The sequence below is a fragment of the Gambusia affinis genome, linkage group LG01 (assembly GCF_019740435.1).
Source record: "Gambusia affinis linkage group LG01, SWU_Gaff_1.0, whole genome shotgun sequence".
NCBI classification, from domain to species: domain Eukaryota; kingdom Metazoa; phylum Chordata; class Actinopteri; order Cyprinodontiformes; family Poeciliidae; genus Gambusia; species Gambusia affinis.
Genome location: NC_057868.1, coordinates 24,019,056 through 24,039,151, shown reverse-complemented (window position 1 = coordinate 24,039,151; position 20,096 = coordinate 24,019,056). Strand labels below are relative to the sequence as shown.

The window sequence follows — 20,096 nt, the reverse complement described above, 5'->3', positions numbered from 1 at the left end:
TCAGAAATCTGCCAAGGATAATTTTTTTAACCTTGCAATGTGAGAGCCTCGGGCTCGGATAATAAAAACCAAACCAGTCCTTGTTGATCATTTGAGCTATTTGATGTAATTTTTTTTTCAGTAGTGCATAAACTCAAGAGTGAAGCTTGACATGCAAGATGGCTCTGGCTGCAAAAGAACATTTTACAACTCTTGATTTGTACTTATAGGGTTTGTTATGCAGGCTAAAATTTACTGTCAATACAACATGGCCCGTGCAAAAACAAAGCCCGTGCAAAAAGAAGAGAATGACAGAGGAGATCTGAAAATAGATATAAATAAGACATATTTCCAAGCAAAAGGTGTGCCAAACTCTAAGGATCAGTCCAAGGAAGGCCCACGGCGGTCATTTCTTCTAAACAAGCTTCAGCAAATCCCTGTAGTCTGACTGTCATTAGTTGTTTCTGAAAAGTTTCTATTTTTAAATGATTTTACAAGCTTGTGATTAGATAAGATGAAAACGATTTGCTTATTTCAGAAAAACATGAATAATTGTGGAAGAATTTGATTTAAAATTTGGTGATTTATAATGAAACTGGACTATTTTAACAGAGTCCATGACTTACATCCAAGCTAAGGAAGAATATTCGGTATTTCCAAACATCCAGGCTAGAGAGGAGGGTGTTTTGATTCCTATTTTATGATTGTTTGAATTTCTGTCATTAATAGATATTTCAGTTTTGTTGTGTAATGCTAAAAAGAGCAAGAGACAGAGATAAAAAAAAAAAAGAGTCCCTACAGCGATGCTAAGCAGCATGCCATTGAGTACATTGACTCATTAAGTGTGGTAAAAGGTACAGAGACAAATTAAATTGATCAATATATCTAACTTGTCTCTCTAAGACAAGAATGTCATATGTTTAGCAAGTTATAAAAAAAATCTTGCTAAACATATGACATTACCCTTCACTGATAACTGCAGGTAAAATAGAGGCTAACAGCAGTCTAGCTAAGCTAACTAACCTAACAGGTGCATATACACCCTTCCTTCCCCCAACCCAACATATGCCGCCCCTTTGTGGGGGAGCTGGGAAAAAACAGAGGAAGAGGCAGAAGAGGCCGAGCACATAAGCCAGTTTCCATCGCTGCAACGTCATAAAGCAGTAGTTTGTGATCCATAACTCTCACCCTACTCCTCAATTCATACCCCTATTGAGGAGTTTTTACCACCATGTAGATGGACAGTACAGGAAGACTGAACTGTAATATCTACAGCACTGCATGTCTTGTTTTCCTTAAGGAGGTTGTCCTATGTTCCCATTTCTATTTTTGTTTTTTCTCTTCTTTGTGCTTTGCAGTGCTGTACTTTAATATGCCACAATGGCATGGTCTGTCAAACTGTAGATGTGAATCTTATCTGCTCTCTTGCCATTGATCTACAACAATAACAATTTACAATACTCATAATCAAAACTTTAGCAATTGTTTACAACAGAGCATCCAACATGACTAAGCAATTTGACTGTCAAACACAATGACACGTAGACTTGTCATACTGATGCACTGGCATGTTCATTGACACAAATATTTATGTCTCAGAGATGAACCAAGGCTTTTGGGAAAGAGACTGACTTTTGCATAGTGCTGAAATACAATTATTGTTTTGCAAATGTCCTGATTCCAAAACGCACCAAAACAACGGAGAGAAACAAAAGCCTCTCCACGGCATGATACTTCCAGCACAGTGTGTCACTGTGAGCATGGCGAATTCAGGGTGATATCCACTGTTAGTTATCCAACCCACATACTCATCTGATCAGAACATGTTTTTCCACATCTTGGTTTTTGTCACCTATTTGGCATATTGCAAATGGGTGACAAATACAACACCCTTTGTTCCACATACCGTTAGCGTTTTTACATAAAGACCACATTTTTTTGAGTACAGGACTTCCATTGTCCAATCAAAAAAGTTTCCTAAGGTGTGGATCCCTGTAACTTCCCAAGAGTCGCCATGGACATGATGGCAGGTTCTCTGTCTGATCTCCTCTTGCCCAGTTTAATCTTCTCCTACACCTGCGACTCAGCAGCTCAACAGGCAACCAGTATAAAGGAACTGGGAGGACTGGACCCTCACTGCAAGGTGGTCAGTAAGATGTGGTAAATCTACTCTCTTGTTCTATGAATTACCATGCTTTGAGCCTCTTACTGTTTCCTTGTTCCTCTGTGTTTGCTGTGGCTTCAGAAGATTGTTGACTTCCCTTCTAAAGAGAGACTGCCAGTATTCATCCTGAGTACGTTTTCCTTTTGGAGCTTCCCCACCTAGATGTCATCTGTTTGGGTCTGTCCACCCATCTCACGCTTTTACAGATATCACAGTGACATATCTGGTCATCAGGACCCAACTCCCTCAGAGTTGCCTTCAGCCTGGTCGTTTTGACCTCATCATAATTCATCTTGATAGCATCTCACTAATTAAAACACTCTCTCTTCTTGGATCTTAGACAGATTGCAGTCAAAAGTTCTCTGTTCCTGTGATTTTTTTTCTTCATTTTGCAATAAAACCGTTACACATTTATCTCCTTTCTCAGTGTGTTTCTGAATGTGGGCTTAAAAAAACTCAACCCATTTTTTAAGGGGGATGCATTTAACTGATTCTGTATGTAGCATATAAAATTTAATTATATAATTGTCCATTGATAATCATCGGCTTTTCTGGGGTTTTATATAATGCGCAGTAAAATTCAAGCAGAAATCGGCGAAATAATTGGCTTATTGCGTTCCCCATATTCCCTGTCAGATATTTTTTGGGGGGATTGTTATAATACAGATTAAGTTATGTTAGTCTTGATTGTTTCGTGTGGGTTTTTCTTATCTGACATTATGATCTAATTTATTCAGAAAACACCGAAGGGATCTGATTTGTTCAGTTCAGTGTTTGGCTGATTCAGTGTGGTGTGTTTGTATGCCCTGACATGTGACAGGAGTAGGAGGAGGAATGAAGCAGGGCAAAGGAAAGCTATGAACGACACACAGCGCGAGAGAGGGGGAAGAAGGGAGGGATTACCACTTAACTTTACTTACTTACAAAGAATATAGTAGTAAACATTTTTTTTTCATGTTTACACTTTATCCTCCCAGCTGCAACACGAAGGCCCTACTCTGTCTTAAGTTTATGTTAGTTAGCTGTCTGACATTAGCTCTTGTTTATTAGCCTTCAAACAATTTGTCAACAGCCGATCGATCCGAGGACTGCACTGCTCTCCCCCCTGGTTTACTTTAGCTGACTCTCGTAGCGGGAACATCCCCAGAACCAGAGGCGCTACAGTGGGGAAGGTAAGCCAACACGGTAGCCAGAAAATGCTGTCTACCGCAGCGGAATGTGAGCTAACTGCTAACAGCTAGCTAATAGTACTCAGTCAATATCAAGGTTAGGAGCTAACTAGCTGAAATGGCTAATAGAAGCAAACTCTGAGACTAGTTTTGAGGGTAATGTAGTTTGTTGTTGGACATTTTAAACCTGGTTAGACGCGTCTGTCCTATTTTTCATTATTTCTCAGTCGCCTGTATCCGATTACAGTCGTGGTAGTGACTCAGTACTCCGTAAGTTAGCAAATACTTCCGAGAACCAGTGTGACAGGTTGTCTGCTCGAATCCCGGAGTGTGGATTCAGCGCCACATTCCCGGTGTTTAATTTCTGGGAAACTGACGGGAACCACAGTCTGGCGTTTGTATGTCATTGACCCTCAGTGTATCCGCTTTGTCTGTTGTCGTCTAATAAACAATGTGTTTTTCAATCACGGCTCAAAAAGCTATGAACACTGATGGTTTCATCCGCTAGGGGGCTCGGGAAGTAAAAATACTGCCTCCCCTTAAAGCTCCTCTGTTCCTCCGTCTCCTCCAGCCCATAAGTGCAGAGCAGTGTGTACATAGTGCATGCACCCTTTCCCCTTAAAGCAGCTCAAAGACACACTGTGCACCCTGCCAAGCAGCTGAGGCAAACAATAATACAGATGTTGCCATGCAGCAGCAGAGAAAGCAAGCTTTGAGACAGAGGAGGAAAATGAGCCATGTTCAGGATGCAAACACAAACTGGGTGGTTTGCTGCTGATCCTTTGAGATTTATACATCTAAAGTCTGGTTATTATTTCGTAGACATATTGTCTTATTCCTGTCGCTTAGCCACTCTTGAACCAGAGACGATGTCATTAGTGTCTTTTTATTATTATTATTATAATTTTTTTATATAGGAAATTATGGACCCCGAGTTTGGAGGTAGCAAATCAGAGACATTATCCAAGCTTGAAGTTTCCACAGTCAGTAATGATTTGAGGAGCCATGTCACCTGCTGGGGCTGGTCCTCTTTCTAAATTGTAGCTAGCTCTTTCAGCTAGCTGAATAGCAGTCTGCAGTAGTAGCTGAGGGAGAGACTCATAGCCAGATATCTGTGGTCACCCCAAGATTTTTTCCTGGCATCTTTTAACCCCAAGAGCTGTATGATGGAAACCTGTAATAGTTCTGAAACCATAGCTCTTTTAAGCTCTTGGATGGATCTCTGAAACTAGCAACGAGGCCCCTTCTTGGTTTAGACACGCGCTGCTATTTAGTTATTTCAAGCTGGATTTAATGTGGTGAAGACCTTGCTTGTGTCTTAAATGTTCTGCAGATCTGGATGTAACCTCACAACATATCCATCAGCGTCTTGAGCTCTTCAAACAACAATAACAACAAAAAGTAGCGATAAAGAGACAGCACTAAATACATAACGAGGGATTATTCAGATAGCTTACCAAGATACTGTGACTCTAGAATTGCTTACGGTGTTTTAACCTGCATATTTATACATAAAACAGAAATTAAGAGGACTGTTTTGGGTCGGCTGCATGTTTCGTCGTGCTTAAAATCAGAACATTAACCCCTCATATCCTGGATATTACATCGACAGCTAGTTGATACGCAGGCATGTGGAGCCACTTAAATGTTGGCAGCTGTGCATTCTTGCTCTGTATATAGTCCACATGAAAACATACATGCGGTTATTTTTATACTGAAACATAACAAGTGACTTTGTTTTTAGAACGTCAAGCTGTGATGGCTACGTGACATGAGATGAGCCGCCGAGTCAGCTTCAACAGGAACCATGGACGGGTTTCAGCAAACGGCCACAGAGCAGCACAGCAGGGTGAATGGCTACTGCGAGGCCAAGTCTCCTCGGGACAAGCCGGACGTCAGGTGGACGCCTCCGGAGGTGGAGTCGGCAGGCTCGGACAGCTGCGGGGCCGCCGGCGCGTCGGAGTCGACGGACCTCAGCGAGGTGAAGACCAGGGAGAGTGAAGACGAGGAGGACAAGGAGAAGAAGGGGGAGGCGCTTCCTTCCAGAGGCCTGAAAGGGGAACAGAGGAAAAAACAGAAGGACGGTGAAAACCAGGATAGCAGTCACAGCAAGGACAACGGCGCGTCATCAAGCTACACAGGTGAAAACACAGAAAGAAGGCGGCGAAAATAATACGCGGGAACAAAATTGACGAGCTCTAACGTTCCTGCTTTTTTAAAAACGGCAGATCTTTCCCAAACGTCTTCGCCGTCACTATCGGAGCAGCTTCGTCTTGGCAGAGAAGACAACGCGGCTTCCGGGATCAGCGTGGAGTGCAAGGTCTGTGGGGACAAGGCGTCTGGCTTCCATTACGGAGTACACGCCTGTGAAGGCTGCAAGGTAACAGTTTAACCGTCTCAGCGGGAAACATTGCAGGCTTACATATATCGATAACAATGTTTTCTTTGTGTGCATGTGCACACAAAGAAAAGTTGTAGTTGTTAAGCCAGTTGCATTGTCTCTGATTCAGGGCTTTTTCCGACGGACCGTGCGGATGAAACTGGAATACGAGCGCTGCGAGCGTTCTTGCAAGATTCAGAAGAAGAATCGCAACAAGTGCCAATATTGTCGCTTCCAGAAGTGCCTGTCTTTGGGAATGTCCCATGATGGTGAGAGGGGAAGAGCTCTCGCATTCAAGGCTAAATAACAATTGTACTCATCGAAGATGTAAAACATTTAAAACTGCAGTGTGTAACTTTTACAAGAAGATGTTTTTTTGGTTTTTTTACATATTTGTTAAAACTCTCACCATGTCGCGACAGTTTAATATGAGACGGATGATCTGTGAAAAGGTTGATCCTCCTCCACCTCCTCCCTGAGTTGCTATTGCTGTTTGAAGGAATGCACCAAAAACAACCAATCAGAGCCAAGAGGAGGGTCTTAGCGCTGCCAGTCATGCTTATGTACATGCTGCTAAATGTACTGTTGATGGAAAAAGAACTTACTGTTCCGGAAAAGCTGTTTATCCGCCGTCATTGGTGGCCTTGCTAACTAGCCTTAGCATCTGCGGCAGGCTAAGTTGTGGTGAACCAGCTGACAGAGCAAGGAAGGGGCGAGGAGTGAGCACGAGAGTGATTGACGGCGCTAAGACCCTATTCCTTGCTCTGATTGCTTATTTTGGACTCTGGGAGAAGGCAAAGGAACTTGATTTTTCTCACATGTCACCTGTCATACTATACTGTCACGTCATAATGATGATTTTAACAAATATGTAAAAAGCATATATTTTTATAAAAGTTACACACTCCAGCTCTAACATGGCATTTTGTGAAATAAAACCTGACCTTGACTGATTTGTAGTTGCGATATCCACGTGTGCGTGTTTCCTCAGCGATCCGATACGGACGCATGCCTGAGGCGGAGAGGAAGAAGCTGGTGGCGGGCCTCCTCGCAGAGGAGCTGAACCTCAGCAAACCGGGCGGCTCCGACCTGAAGACGTTGGCCAAACAAGTGAACACAGCCTACCTGAAGAACCTCAGCATGACCAAGAAGAGGGCCCGCAACATCTTGACTGGCAAAACCAGCAGCACCGCAGTACGTTTTGGTTTTAGGCGGAAGAACGCATTAAATTCAGTCACAGCTAAAACTTTCATCAGACTTTGTTCTCGGCAGTGTGAGTTGAAACTGTTGCTCCTAATTTTGATTTTACTCGCATCTAAAGGATGGGGCACATTTCTGCCGTTGGCAAAAATGTAAATAATTTAAATACGGTCAAAATTATTTTCTTTTTGTATCAACATTTTCCATAAAAATCCTAACATTTTAGGTTATCCCAATACTTTATTATCCATAAATAGTTTCTGCAAAGTCTGAAAAAGTATGGAATTCGATCTACGCGTTTTCCAGCCTTGAATGAGTTTGTAGAAAGAAAATATTTGTAATTCTAGGTTTTGTTCTGCCCATTCATTCGCACATCCATTGTGAAATTTGACTTGGAACATGTGGGAATCTTGAGTGTCTTTTTGTTTCCCATATGCCACATACCGCTCCCTTATTATTGTGTCAGAACTTGGCTCAAAAATATTAATTTAGATTAAATGAAAACAAAAATGATTCAAAGTATTTTATGTTAAACCATTGGTAGTTGTGTGAAGTCATAAAATCAGACATGTCGCTGTGAGTTAACTAATGAATGCATAGAAAGCAAAGAAAGGGAAAATTCACCCATCATAGGAGATAGAGCAAAATGATCATGTGTTTTAATGCGTCCATGGAAAGTAGCAGCTTTTCTGACTTCATTTTAATTTGCGAGTGAGTTTTTACAGTGTAGAATAACCTTCTTTTATTTATTTTTTTATTATAAATATCAGTGCATGCATAATATAACATGCTCAAATGAAAAATGGTCAACAATGTTGGGTAGGTTTCATTTGAAAAAGAAAAGACCCAGAGAGGGATTTCGGTGCAGGTGCATAATTCTCGTATGTATTGTAGGCTCTAAGAGGTGGTTTCTGACGTCGTCTTTGTCCATGGCAGCCATTTGTGATCTACGACGTGGACACGCTCTGGAAGGCGGAAAGCGGGTTGGTGTGGAGCCAGCTGGTTCCGGGCGCACCGCTGACCAAGGAGATCGGCGTTCATGTGTTCTACCGCTGTCAGTGCACCACGGTGGAGACGGTGCGAGAGCTCACGGAGTTTGCCAAGTGCATTCCAGGGTTCGTGGACCTCTTCCTCAATGACCAGGTGAGTCACTGTCTCCTCGCTTCCTGGAAACAACAGGCAGGCTTGTTTTCGGATGTGCAGAAAGCACAAATGGACACCTGTGCGTGGCTCTCTGCAGGTGACGCTGCTCAAATATGGTGTTCACGAGGCTATTTTCGCCATGCTGCCGTCTCTCATGAACAAGGATGGACTTTTGGTGGCCAACGGGAAAGGCTTTGTGACGAGGGAGTTTCTGCGCAGCTTACGGAAACCCTTCAGTGAGATCATGGAGCCAAAGTTTGAGTTTGCTGTCAAGTTCAATGCTCTGGAGTTGGATGACAGTGACCTGGCCCTGTTTGTTGCTGCCATTATTCTCTGCGGAGGTGAGATGGAGAGTTGGTGGGTAAAGTGTAAAAAAAAACAACCTGATGTGTGGTGCAGGTGGTATTTTCTTATTTATTTATTCTTTTACACCTTCATTTTCAAAGAAAAAAAACAGGACACATATTTTCACCCATGTCTGCCTTTAGTCTGACTTTAAAGAGTCTGACTATCCACAGTCTGTAATTTTGGCTCTTTTTGGTGCTTGTCAAAACCAAACATCCAGTTTATTGCATTAGTGGTTTGTGCTTTATATCAACACAAAAAGTAGAGTAGAATTACTCCTGGAGAGAAGAATTGTACTCCCATCTGCCAGTGTAGGTTCACAGCCAAGTCTGGCAGGGTTGCAGTTCTTGTCACATTCATCTCATTAATTTAACAGTGCTTTCTTAGGAGTCCAGAGTGCCAGATTTAGTTTTTTTATTACCGACCTGTGCAGTTTATTTCCTGACCCCTCTGCTGTGTTCCAAGGTTTTCATGGTGGCATTTGTTCTCTGATGTTCTCCAACAAACCTCTGAAGCGTTCACAGAGCCGCTGATTTTGTACCGAGGTTACATGACACCCAGGAGAACTCTGTTTACTAATTAAGACACTTCTGAAAGAAATACTTTGGATTTTATTTAGGTGTATCAAAATAAAGGGGCTGAACACATTTGCATCACTGAATATTCCGATTTTTTATTCATAAAAAAAAAAAGCGAAAGCTGTGTTTTTCTTTTTCTTCTACAATTAGACCCTATTTTGTGTTGCCCCAGCACAAAGAAAAAATCGCAAGCAAGTCGATAAATCTGTGATTGTTTTTGAGGGAAAAGGTGGACGAGTTCAAGGCATGTAAATACTTCTACAAGGCCATGTTCTTGTAGTCTAGTTGCGTGTTGGCTGATGTAAGCCTGATGATGAGTGCTAAAAACATTGTTTCTTAGCACTTCAAATGCCCCTGAAGTCCACTCAAATCTGTATTTGCTTAGATTAAAAGCTTGTCATAAGTGTTTAAAATTCTTCTAAATGTCCCCTTCAATCCCAACCAGTGTTAGCATCTCTTTCAAGAGTTTCAGTGGAGCCCCAATATTGTTTTTGATTAAAACACCAGTTCTTACTACAGTACAAAGGTTCATGGCCGTGATGTTGGCATTTGTACAAGTTTTAAACAGTCCTAAACTCTTGACTTTGCCCTACTTCGCTGTGGTCCCTCCTCTATCTCCCGTTGGTGGCAAGCCATCAGCATTGTTGTTGAGTAAGGCAGATGTTTTTTATAAAGTCAACAAAGAAGCTCAGTGTGTGTTTTTAACTGTGACATCCACGCTGAATGACCTAAACCACTTCCACGCTTCCTCTCAGAAGCACTGGCATCGTTTTTATCTATGCCTGGTCTGGACAGATTTGCCCGTCGGATCTCGTGATTCCTGTATGAATAAATGCAACAACAGTTCAGATTTTGACGTTTCTGCCGCTATATAAAAATGAAGACAGACTGGAAAAGAGTTTCTGGCACGAGAGTGAAAAGAAATAAAAAAAATGGCCGACACAGCATTTGACAAGAGCAACACAATTTCTGCATCCTGAATCCACCCTATTTCTGGTCAAAAAAACACACACGAAAGCAGTTATGTTCTGTCAGGCAGGATGTACAAAATATGTCTGTACAGGAAGGCAAAACTGTTCAAACCCCTGTGATGTTAACATCATAGCTGTTCCTTGTGCTGATATGACATACATAAATATTAGTGAATGATGGTCCAGGATCACTTTCCTGTGTATCTTAGCTAAGCCAGATTGCCATGGATCTTTTTCGTAGCTTCGGTTTTCTCTGAAACGGACTGCGCCTTCTGCTCACTTATTTTCTTCTTCAGATCATTTCAGACTTAATAGAAACAGAATGAGGGCAATATGAGACGGGGCGTGGTGGCGAATTGCTCCACTATTGTTATGGTTTTTAGCGCGGAAAGTAATAATGAGGATCATTACGAATTATCTCTCGATAAACAGATGGCACATAAGCCCCGAATAATTCATACTACTAGCACTTTTAGATTTGAAGTAATCTATTAATTTTAAGAACAAACAGTTTTTGTTTTGAAGTGGCCCAACTTGAATTCAGTGGGTTAATTGGGGTGATGGCTAGGAGGCGTTCCAACGCTAAAGAAATAGCAAAATATGCATTATTACCAGTGAAAAAGATGCAATTCTAAAGAGTATTTGATTGCTCTAATGTCAATGAAGGTTTTCAATTGATTATTTAGGGTGGAAATAATTTTTAACATGCAATATTATCATGCAATGTAATGTTATTGAATAATTTATAATGACGTTATATTACTACATTTAAAAGATACCATCTCTAATTCTTACTAGAAACACACTTCTTGGTTGAATGGAAAGTTCCTTAATAATATTCAACGAAGATCTTGATCTGATAAGTGTGTATACTACAGCCTTCAATTCAAACTAACTCATCAAAATGTGAATTGAGCTTTATTCACAAATAATTTCTGAAAACAAAGTTGATGTCAGAAAGTGACATTTAAACATTAAACGGTGTTACTTTGCTGTCTTCAGATGTCTGGAAATACATTTTTGCATCATTCATTTTTAGGTCCAGATAAATGTAAAGACAAAATGTTATACTGGACAATTGTTTGAATGGCAGAAGGCTACTAATGCCTAATAAGAGCAGTAGGTTTTCTTATATGAAATTAACATGATATTATATTTGATTTGCCACATTACAGCTTGATTCAAACATTTTTTCCATTTATATTTTAACTGCTTTACTTACAAATTGAAGACTCATTCAGAAAGCAAATAGAAGGGCAAGTTCACTACCTGGTTGGTTAAAATAACTGAAGTTCAACAGTTTCTTTGGGATTTCTCTAAACAGCTTTTATTTAAAAATAACCTGCATTTAGTTCAGGATCTTCCATTTCCATTTTTTTCAAGTCCAGTAGTTTGTAACAGAGAGCCGTTGCAAATTAGAGCAGATAACACAAAAACAGCGAAACAATCCTATATTGCAGTTCAAAGTAATTTTGTTGTTTCAATACTCGAAGAACCTACGGATCTTAAGACAAAGTTAGTTGTTCCAGAAAATATTAAAAGAATTGGCGTCTGGAAAGTTGACCCATGCTTGGTTTGTTACGACCTCACGATCCATACCAATTATCCCCGCATAAACTGAATTTGTGAACTAAAAGCAGCTCAGATGGGAGTCTATATTGATTTCTTTCACACTGACAGAAATATCTACAAAAATTAAAGGATCTCATGGTTTGACTTGCAACAGAATTCATGCAGGATTGTATTTCATACGTATTTGGTAGCCTGGGCAGCCGAAGAGAAGCAGACGCACTCGAGTCAAAACGTGTAACTTCTGTTCTCCAAATGAGGTTTTAATGTCACATAATCTCTGCTTTATCTGTATCACTATTATAGCCTTGGGTTGTTGATGACTGTAAAATATCTTCCGGTTCTCCTAGATCGTCCCGGGCTAATGAACGTGAAGCAGGTGGAGCAAAGTCAGGACAGCATCCTCCAGGCCCTGGACCTCCACTTCCAAGCGAACCACTCTGACTCTCTCTACCTCTTCCCCAAGCTGCTTCAGAAGATGGCCGATCTTCGCCAGTTGGTCACGGAGAACGCTCAGCTCGTCCAAAAGATCAAAAAGACCGAGTCGGAGACCTCGCTCCACCCTCTACTACAGGAGATCTACAAAGACATGTATTAGAGAAATCTCCAGCACAGACTGATTTTGAAGCAATACTGTTACAAACAGAATCGTTCGGTTATATAATAACACACTGCATTCAGTGGAAGCACTGTTTTCCATACGTTGGCATGGATTTGAACTCGCAGATGAAGCAGATTCACTTTGTTAGGGCTATCACAATCAGGAAAAGTCCCACAGAATCAGCATTGCTCTCCCCCGTGCGACGAGCATCTGGAATCATTTGCTGCAAAGCCTTAGTTTTCCCACAATGGCCACCTAACAGGAAGAGTGATATGTTTTCTTATAGAGGCTGCTCCTGTTTCATCCTCATAGCAAAGCTGACCCCAGAGCAGTGTTTTGAGAGCGAGAGAGAGAACTTCTTCTCGCTCATCCGTGCTTTGCGTTTCGCTGGGAAAGGGAAAGCATTTCATGTTCCTTCGCCAGTGGTACAGTTGAAATGGAAGAGGGAAATCAGGGTTATTTTTATTCTTTTTAGAAAGAGTGATTGTAATTATTGTCAGAATTGTATTACAACCGAAGATGCACAAATTGATATTTGTTTACAACATCGTCACCATCATCATCATTAACCCTTCCACCTTGCCATTTGGTTTGAAGAACACAAACTGGGCTGGCTCCAGCAGTGTAGAGCTCTCTTAGTGTCTGTGCAATATCATTTCTGTTTGTCAATAAATGTGAAATCCAACTCATTTAGGTTTTGTCTTAAAAGCCATTGATCCAAGTGAAAATAGTTCAACTTAGCTGACACTATAAACATGTGACTTGTGAAAGTACGAGGGACAGCAAGCTTTCTTTCATTTGTGCGGGAAACTGAACTTGCCATTCTCTGGTTTTGTTAGCGCATTTCTCTGTGATTATGTTACAAATGACTTGTGTTTGTTGACGATATTGTTAGAGCAAATTATGAATGACGCCATTTCATGAATTTAAGTATATTTGTATATCCATGCCTACCTGTTTAGATTAGGTTTTACCAAATATACCATCATGCAAACCAACAAACTTTTCTTGAACATGAACATGTTGAATTCCATGGTGCAGGAGGACTTTATAGGAAACCAGCATACAGAACCATTATATTGTGACTGGCAGATTCTATCATAATTGAAAGTCTAACTCAGTTTCTGAGCTTTTGTGTTCAAGATATACACAACCCAAAAGTACTGTTCACTTTCGTGTGTCTGATTTATGTTGCAGCTTGACAGTTTTGACTTTTTTTTTCTGCCAGTTCTGATTTACTCAATTCATCTTTCAGTAGTCTCTTGTGCTTTTGTCTTTATCCCCATCTACCTCCAAATGTATGAATATTTCACTGTCTTATCGAATCTTTGACATTTATTTTTGCCTTAATCCCTATTATTAATGCACCTTGCAAAATGTTGTATCATCGGCTCACTTCAAGTGTGCTATGCAAAGCAAAGGATGTTGGTTGGGTCTGTGCATGTCACGGTAACTGGATTTTCTCACCAGAAAACGGTAATGGGGGGAGAAATGAGGAGTTATTTGATTTTTGTTTTAAAATGCAAATTATTCAGTAGAACCAATTTTTGCTATTGTGGTCAAAAAAAAAAAAAAGATGGAAGTTTTTGTCATATTTAAGTTAGCGAAATAGTTTTTTAAAAAATGCTAATTTTCCTCACCTTCCACAGCTTAACATGTGAGAGAAATATGACCTCATTTCCTATAGGGATGGATGAGGCTCAATAGTTTATTGTTTTTTAAACATATATTCTCATACAAACCCTTCAAAATTGTATACATTGTTTCTTTTCATATGTTCCTGTCCATTCCTGTCTGCCTGTGGTGATAAGCTATGTGGAACAATACCTGTGAGTTTTAAGTTACAGCACCTCCAAAAAAAAAAATCATTGCAGCAGTCACACATTTAGGTGCAAGTTAGGGAATTATTTTTTTTTCTTTGTTTTTGACCACAAAAAAAAAAAAAAACAGCCACATTTTAAAATAAAAATATAATATACACTTGCTCTTTTTTTGGAGTTGTTTTTTGATGACTGGTTTCTAGTAAGAAAATCCATTTACCGCAGAGATCTGATAAAGCAAGAAATTACACCAAAAAGTGTAAACAAAAAAAAAGCTACCTCTAAATGATGGGTTGAATAATTTGTTTGCAGAAGCACGTAGTAGAACTTGAAATATTTTCCTATTGTAACATGTATAACCTATATTCACTTTATAGTTTAGTGATTTCTCACATATAAAATAGAAATGATAACACTATAATACATAGTAATTTAAGATATCTGCATTTACATTCTGACTAGTAAGAATAATAATTCGAGATATCTTCCATTACATTTTTACAAAATTCCTTTCAAGATATCTAAAATTACGACACTGGATCCGTCATTTCACGGGACAGATCCGTCTTGAACTTAATTATGACTAGTCAAAATAACAATTTTAGATATCTGAATTAAGAATTGCGTGGAAGACCCTTTGTGCTGTCCAAACAGTTGCCTGCAGAATTTTATGTTTCCTGCACAAAATTGTCAGTAAATGCCACAACGTAGAAAGAGCTCGGCAATGTTGGATATGTGGAGAATGCAAAGACTTCATCAACTATAAGATTGCTTCTCAAATCTACAAAGAATTTCCTGTTTATTCATTTCCGACAAACCGAATGCACTTAAAAACTGTTTTGAAAAGCTAAAATTGCTATTGTCAAAACATTTTCAACATGAAAGTTGTGCATTTTCAAACATTTTTTTTCGTTTTTTCTATTAGTCGTTGTTTTATTAAACTTTCAAATTGCCACATAAGTCAGGGACGTTTTGACTATACAGAATACAAATTCAAGATATCAGTAATATTATTCTGACTACCGTAGTCAGAATGTTAATTTAAGATATTTTAGATAGAATAGCTGTGTAATTCAAGATATATCTAATTCATTTAGAGATGTCTTAAAAAAATATCTCATTTAGAGATATTTTAAAATGAATTTTGACTAGTCAAAATTACACTTCAAGATATCTTTAATTTAGTCATTATTTGCTTTTAAGATATCTATAATTTAGTTTTCACTAATCAACAGTACATATCTCCTATCCAAAAATAAATTTAAGTTAGAATTATGACTAGTCAAAACTAAAATCGAGATATCTTGAATTTACTTTATGGCTAGTCATAATTTAATTGTAGATATCTGACATGTGTATTTCAGATAGTCAGTAATTCATTGTAGACATCTTGAATTGAAGTCTCCATACAACTCTATGGTAAATCTGACGTTATTTCGACTGGTCAGAATGTAATTAGAGATATCTCAAATAGGTATTTTGTCTAGTCAAAATATAATTGTAGATATCTTAAATCGCTTAAACGTGTAGTCATAAGATAATTTGAGATATCTGGAATGTAAGGGCGGCAAAACCGAATTTATGTTAAAACGGCTTGCCATATCGCAACCCGTTTAAACGAGCACATTTTAAAACGGCTTGCTATATGGCAAGCCGTTTTAACATAAATTTGGTTTCGTCTGACTTGCCATAATTACATTCTAGATATCTAAAAATGCATTTTGACTAGACAAAACTACATTTTGACTATCCGGAATGGTAATTTAAAAAATCTGCATTTACGTACGCTTAATGCCTAATGCCTTATCAGAACTGTTATGACTGACACATGATTTGGCCAATGAAGTGTTGCGCATATTACGTAGAACCGCCCATTCAAGTTCCCATTGGTCGGTTGTCATGGTAATTAGTGGGGGGAAAACAGCTGTTACCTATTTAGAGAGGAAGAAGGAGGGTGTCTCGATTGGCGGCTAGCTTAAAAAAAAAAAAGGCAGAAAAACGCGTTGACAGGATGGACTCGGTTCGTAGTGGAAACATTTGTAGGTAAGCAGATGAAATCACATTATGGACAAAGAAAACATTAAAGGCTAATTTGCACTTTAGAAGTGGCTGTAGTTTCACAGACTGTTGGCGTTACAGTAAGTAGACTGTCAGTAACAACTTTGCCCGAACATTCAGTTCAAAACTGAGTGACATTTAAAGCTGTTTGAATTGTTAAACTGTGCGTGTTTCTTGCTACTTTGTTCTTGCATTGAGACCATTTTTTTTATATATATATGAAACCGTTAAAACATTTTATCTTTGCGGGCCGTTATTGTTTCCATGACACCGATATTCTGTTCGTGCAAGCGTCGAATGTTTAGGTTTAAAATTAGATCATATACCGGGGTAAATACTTAATTGGGTTAATTAATCAATTTTTCTGTGTGCGTGTTGGGTGGGGGAACGGAGGGGGGGTGTAGGTAAGTTCATTTAAAACTGTGCGCTAATTAAAACATAATCCTAAACGACTTCTTTCTGGAACAAAAATGAATATCAAAGCGCTACATGACTGCTGATGGGAACATATTTTAGTGTTTAAAAGTATACTGTATATCTAAATGTTTTAGCCTCCGGTCAGGAGGGTCAGAGGAAGCCCAAAAAGGAGATTTATTGATGTGTTTGTTAAATTGATTGGTGTGAGGATGCACCAATTACTGTAAACTGAGATGCACAACAGGCCTTTCAGTTTCTCCAGCCCTTTTGTGACCAGATGTTCTACAAATTGAGTTTTTGTTTTTGTACTTAACCTGGGTAATGTCACAAAGGTGACCACAGTCATAGTGTAATAAATAAATTTCATATATGGTAAAAAGATAAAATGCATAGTAAGCAATTCATCTATAAAACCGAGGAGATTTCAGAGGAAACATCTGCACTTCATGAATCAATGAATGGGACACAAGGGACATTAGATCCAAACTTCTTCTGCATCTTACTGCAGTAGTTTTTGTTGCCGGTTGGTGAAAATGGAAAAAGCCTTTTTTTTTTTTTTTTTTTGCTTTGAGATTAGGAATTGAAGTCAGTGCTGATAAACCATCATATTTGGACATTGCTGTGGCTACTTTATTTTTCTATTTTATTTTAATTTTTTTATGTAGGTAACTCATGCATTTATAACTTGTGGTTGTAAATGCCAAACTGTCTTCTTTTTATTGCTTTACACTTCTATTTGATCACATGTTTTCATTACATCTTAGTTCCTCCGACTGTAAATTGCTGCTATAATTTATTAATATTTTTTATTTTGCACAGGCGCTTCATAAATGGCTCTTGCAGATTTGGCCGAAGATGCAAGTACAGACATGAGTTCACCCCTATACCTGCATCCCAAATATGTCGGTACTTTCAGAAAGGTGGCTGCTGGTATGGTGAACGGTGCAGGTAACCCCCACCCAACATACTTGCACACAAGTTAGAATTTGTATATTTTTATTTTGTCTGAACTTTTAAAGGACTATAAAGCTCATTTATTTCCCACCACTAGGTTCTTTCATGTCCTTCTGCCTCAAGCTGGACCAGTGTTTCCAGGAAGAAGGGGTTCAATGCCTGTAGCCTCCCCCTCTGGTATGCCCCACTACTCTGAAAGAAGAGGGTCAGAACCAACTCTTTGGCGGGTTAATGTCCCATCCAGGCAGAGATGCAGTGGATCACAGTCAGCAATTTATCCTTTCAATCTTCAGCAAGAAACTGGGAATCTGCCAGAATATGTTTTGGAGGAACTGTCACAAGGTACAGGAAGTTTATACAAGAAAATGAGTCATAAATTAACATTTTAATACTGTTCCCTAATTTCTCTTGGCAGAAAATTATTTGGAGTCAGCCCCAAGTTCAGGTATTGCTCAAGCAAGTGCATGGCAGGGAAGATATGAGGTTGGTATTGGATTTGATGACTTAATTGTAAATGGGGATCCTTCTCTATACCACAAATCTAAAAAAGGCTCAATTGGTGTTGACTATTTTCTGTTTGTGCTTATAGAGAGCCTCTAAATCTGAGATGTGTGAAGATGGAGCTGCAGCAGCTTGCAATGAAAAAAGTGAAGAAACTTTGGCTTTCCTGCAGAGCAAAAATGTGGTCTGTGGGATCTGTATGGACAAAGTCTATGAAAAGGAGAATCAGAGAGACCGGGTCTTTGGGATTTTGCCAAACTGCAATCATCCCTTTTGTTTAGACTGCATCGCGACCTGGAGGAAAACAAAAGACATCGGACTTGACGTCGTAAGGTAGGTCTTTGCTATGACAGCAAGTTAAAGTCGCATTCACAAGTGTTTTGACCTCTGTGTATTTGCAGGGCTTGTCCTCAGTGTCGAGTCAGGTCTGCTTTTTATGTGCCAAATAAATACTGGGTGGAAGGTCAAGAGAAGGAAAATGTAATTGGTGCTTTCAAGAAAAAGTTTGGGTAAGATGCTGTTTTGATTGCACTCAAAGTAATTAACCAGTTTACACAACTGCAATGTAACCTTTGACCAGCTTTAAGCGTCTGCAATATGTTTAAGTTTATAGTTGTCTCAGTTGCTGCCTTTAAACCATTATAATGAGCCTATTGTACTTTTTTTATTTTATTTTTACCTTCTTGATAGTATTTCTCCAGAAAGATTTAAAAATGGATACTAGTTACCATAGTTGTATTTTAAATGTTTGAAAATGGTACATTTATTAGACGTACTGGAAGCATGTCTAATACTTTAATGGTCTTTGAGTGGGCATTAAATACAGATGCATTTGGAAACACAAAGTACCTGCGTATAATACCTGGGCTTCATTTGTAGTGAGTTGAAAGTGCAGACAGTAAAACTTATAAACTGAGATTTATTTACTTAGTCAATGAAAACAGTAACTGATCAGTGTGATTAACATGTGTTGAAGCTATTGATATATTTCTTTCCAGTAAGAAGAGATGCTGCTTCTATGACAGATATGGATGCTGTCCCTTCAAAAAGGAGTGTCTCTATCGGCATGTCGGAGATTCTTCTAACAGTCCAGTGTTTTCAGTAAGAGCACAATGCTTTAATATGCTTTAGGTCACAGGTGTCAAACTCCGTTCCCAGAGGGCCACTGTCGTGCAACTTTTAGATGTGCCTCTGTTGCACCACACCTGAATAGAATAATTAGGTCATTAGCAGGACTCTGGAGAACTGATCTACACAATAAGGAGGTAATGAAGCCATTTCATTCCAGTGTTTTGTAGCTGTGGCACATCTAAAAACTGCAGGACAGCGGCCCTTGAGGACTGGAGTTTGACACCCCTGCTTTAGGTGCTGTCCATGGTGGTGTATTTATGTTCCTCCTTTGCCTCCTTACAGTACCTCTCAGAGGAAGAGGATGACAGTTTTACTGATCTGCTTGGTTTTTTCATAAGCATGAGCCTTCTTGGTGGTGAAGAAGCGGATGAAGAACTTCTCTTTTGCCTCACTGAAGATTACGGGTTTTAAGCATTTTTTCCTTTTTTTTTTTTTTTTTCCTAGGTAGTCTAAAATACAGAGTCAATCCACCTTTGACCACTGCCTCTGTCGTAGTCTGTACTAAGCCAGCTATGGAGTAGCCTTCTGTCAGGATCAGGTATAAGGGCTGTGAATCTGTGACTTGACTTGATCACAGAAACAAAGTTATTTAGGATTTTGAAACAAATGGAGAGGAAAAATATCAGCAATAATTGTATTTGTGTATGCACATGTAGAGTCTGATGTGGGTCTAAGAATAATTGAAAGTATCTTTAGTTTTTTTTCTTGATCTTGTAGACATTGGTTTTTGGGTTAAGGATTTCTTCTTTTTTTTTACCCTCTCAAAGCTTTGATTCATGTGCTTGTTCAGCCCTACCCTCTCCCCTAACCTCAGCCTCTTTTCCTTAACCTTTCCCCAACAATTTAAATTTGTTCCACTCACTGAAGGCAATCTTGATATTTTAAAACATTGTGTGGTTGGTTTTAATTGTCAAAGTAAAAATTGTGTCAATATACATCTTCAATTGTGGTGCCAGCCTCAAGACTTGTTTCCTACTTTTTGGCAAGAACATGTTTGGTTTTATTACTTTTAAAAAAAAAAATGTACACTGAAAATAAAAAAATTCTCACCTGTCTCACTGAAAATGTGCCTTGTTCTTTTTAAGTCACCAGTAATTAGAGGTAAATGGTTTATTT

The 20,096-nt window shown here is 39.1% G+C and overlaps 2 protein-coding genes across 2 annotated transcripts; both read left to right on the top strand.

Moving 5' to 3' along the window:
* The first annotated feature begins 2,912 nt into the window (after nt 1–2,912).
* ppardb (peroxisome proliferator-activated receptor delta b) lies at nt 2,913–14,334 on the top strand. Its single transcript, XM_044127735.1, has 8 exons — nt 2,913–3,315; nt 5,057–5,453; nt 5,541–5,692; nt 5,823–5,961; nt 6,684–6,886; nt 7,829–8,035; nt 8,133–8,376; nt 11,849–14,334. The coding sequence occupies exons 2-8, from the start codon at nt 5,120–5,122 to the stop codon at nt 12,094–12,096; spliced, it is 1,527 nt and encodes a 508-aa protein (XP_043983670.1). The 5' UTR covers nt 2,913–3,315; nt 5,057–5,119; the 3' UTR covers nt 12,097–14,334.
* A 1,499-nt stretch (nt 14,335–15,833) lies between these two features.
* Nucleotides 15,834–19,457, top strand: mkrn4 (makorin, ring finger protein, 4). The gene is made up of 8 exons (XM_044127700.1): nt 15,834–15,962; nt 17,214–17,342; nt 17,446–17,690; nt 17,764–17,831; nt 17,938–18,182; nt 18,251–18,358; nt 18,848–18,950; nt 19,263–19,457. Exons 1-8 carry the CDS (start codon nt 15,931–15,933, stop codon nt 19,389–19,391), a joined length of 1,059 nt encoding a protein of 352 aa, XP_043983635.1. The 5' UTR covers nt 15,834–15,930; the 3' UTR covers nt 19,392–19,457.
* Nucleotides 19,458–20,096: the final 639 nt, after the last annotated feature.

What these genes read in the sequence shown, in the direction of transcription:
- ppardb (XM_044127735.1), top strand. Translation starts at nt 5,120, where the DNA reads ATGGACGGGTTTCAGCAAACGGCCACAGAGCAGCACAGCAGGGTGAAT. An exon ending in ACGCCTGTGAAGGCTGCAAG is followed by an intron (nt 5,693 to 5,822) that starts GTAACAGTTTAA and finishes TCTCTGATTCAG; the next exon opens with GGCTTTTTCCGACGGACCGT. An exon ending in GCAAAACCAGCAGCACCGCA is followed by an intron (nt 6,887 to 7,828) that starts GTACGTTTTGGT and finishes TGTCCATGGCAG; the next exon opens with CCATTTGTGATCTACGACGT.
- mkrn4 (XM_044127700.1), top strand. Translation starts at nt 15,931, where the DNA reads ATGGACTCGGTTCGTAGTGGAAACATTTGTAG. An exon ending in TGGTATGGTGAACGGTGCAG is followed by an intron (nt 17,343 to 17,445) that starts GTAACCCCCACC and finishes TCCCACCACTAG; the next exon opens with GTTCTTTCATGTCCTTCTGC. An exon ending in TTTGGAGGAACTGTCACAAG is followed by an intron (nt 17,691 to 17,763) that starts GTACAGGAAGTT and finishes TTCTCTTGGCAG; the next exon opens with AAAATTATTTGGAGTCAGCC.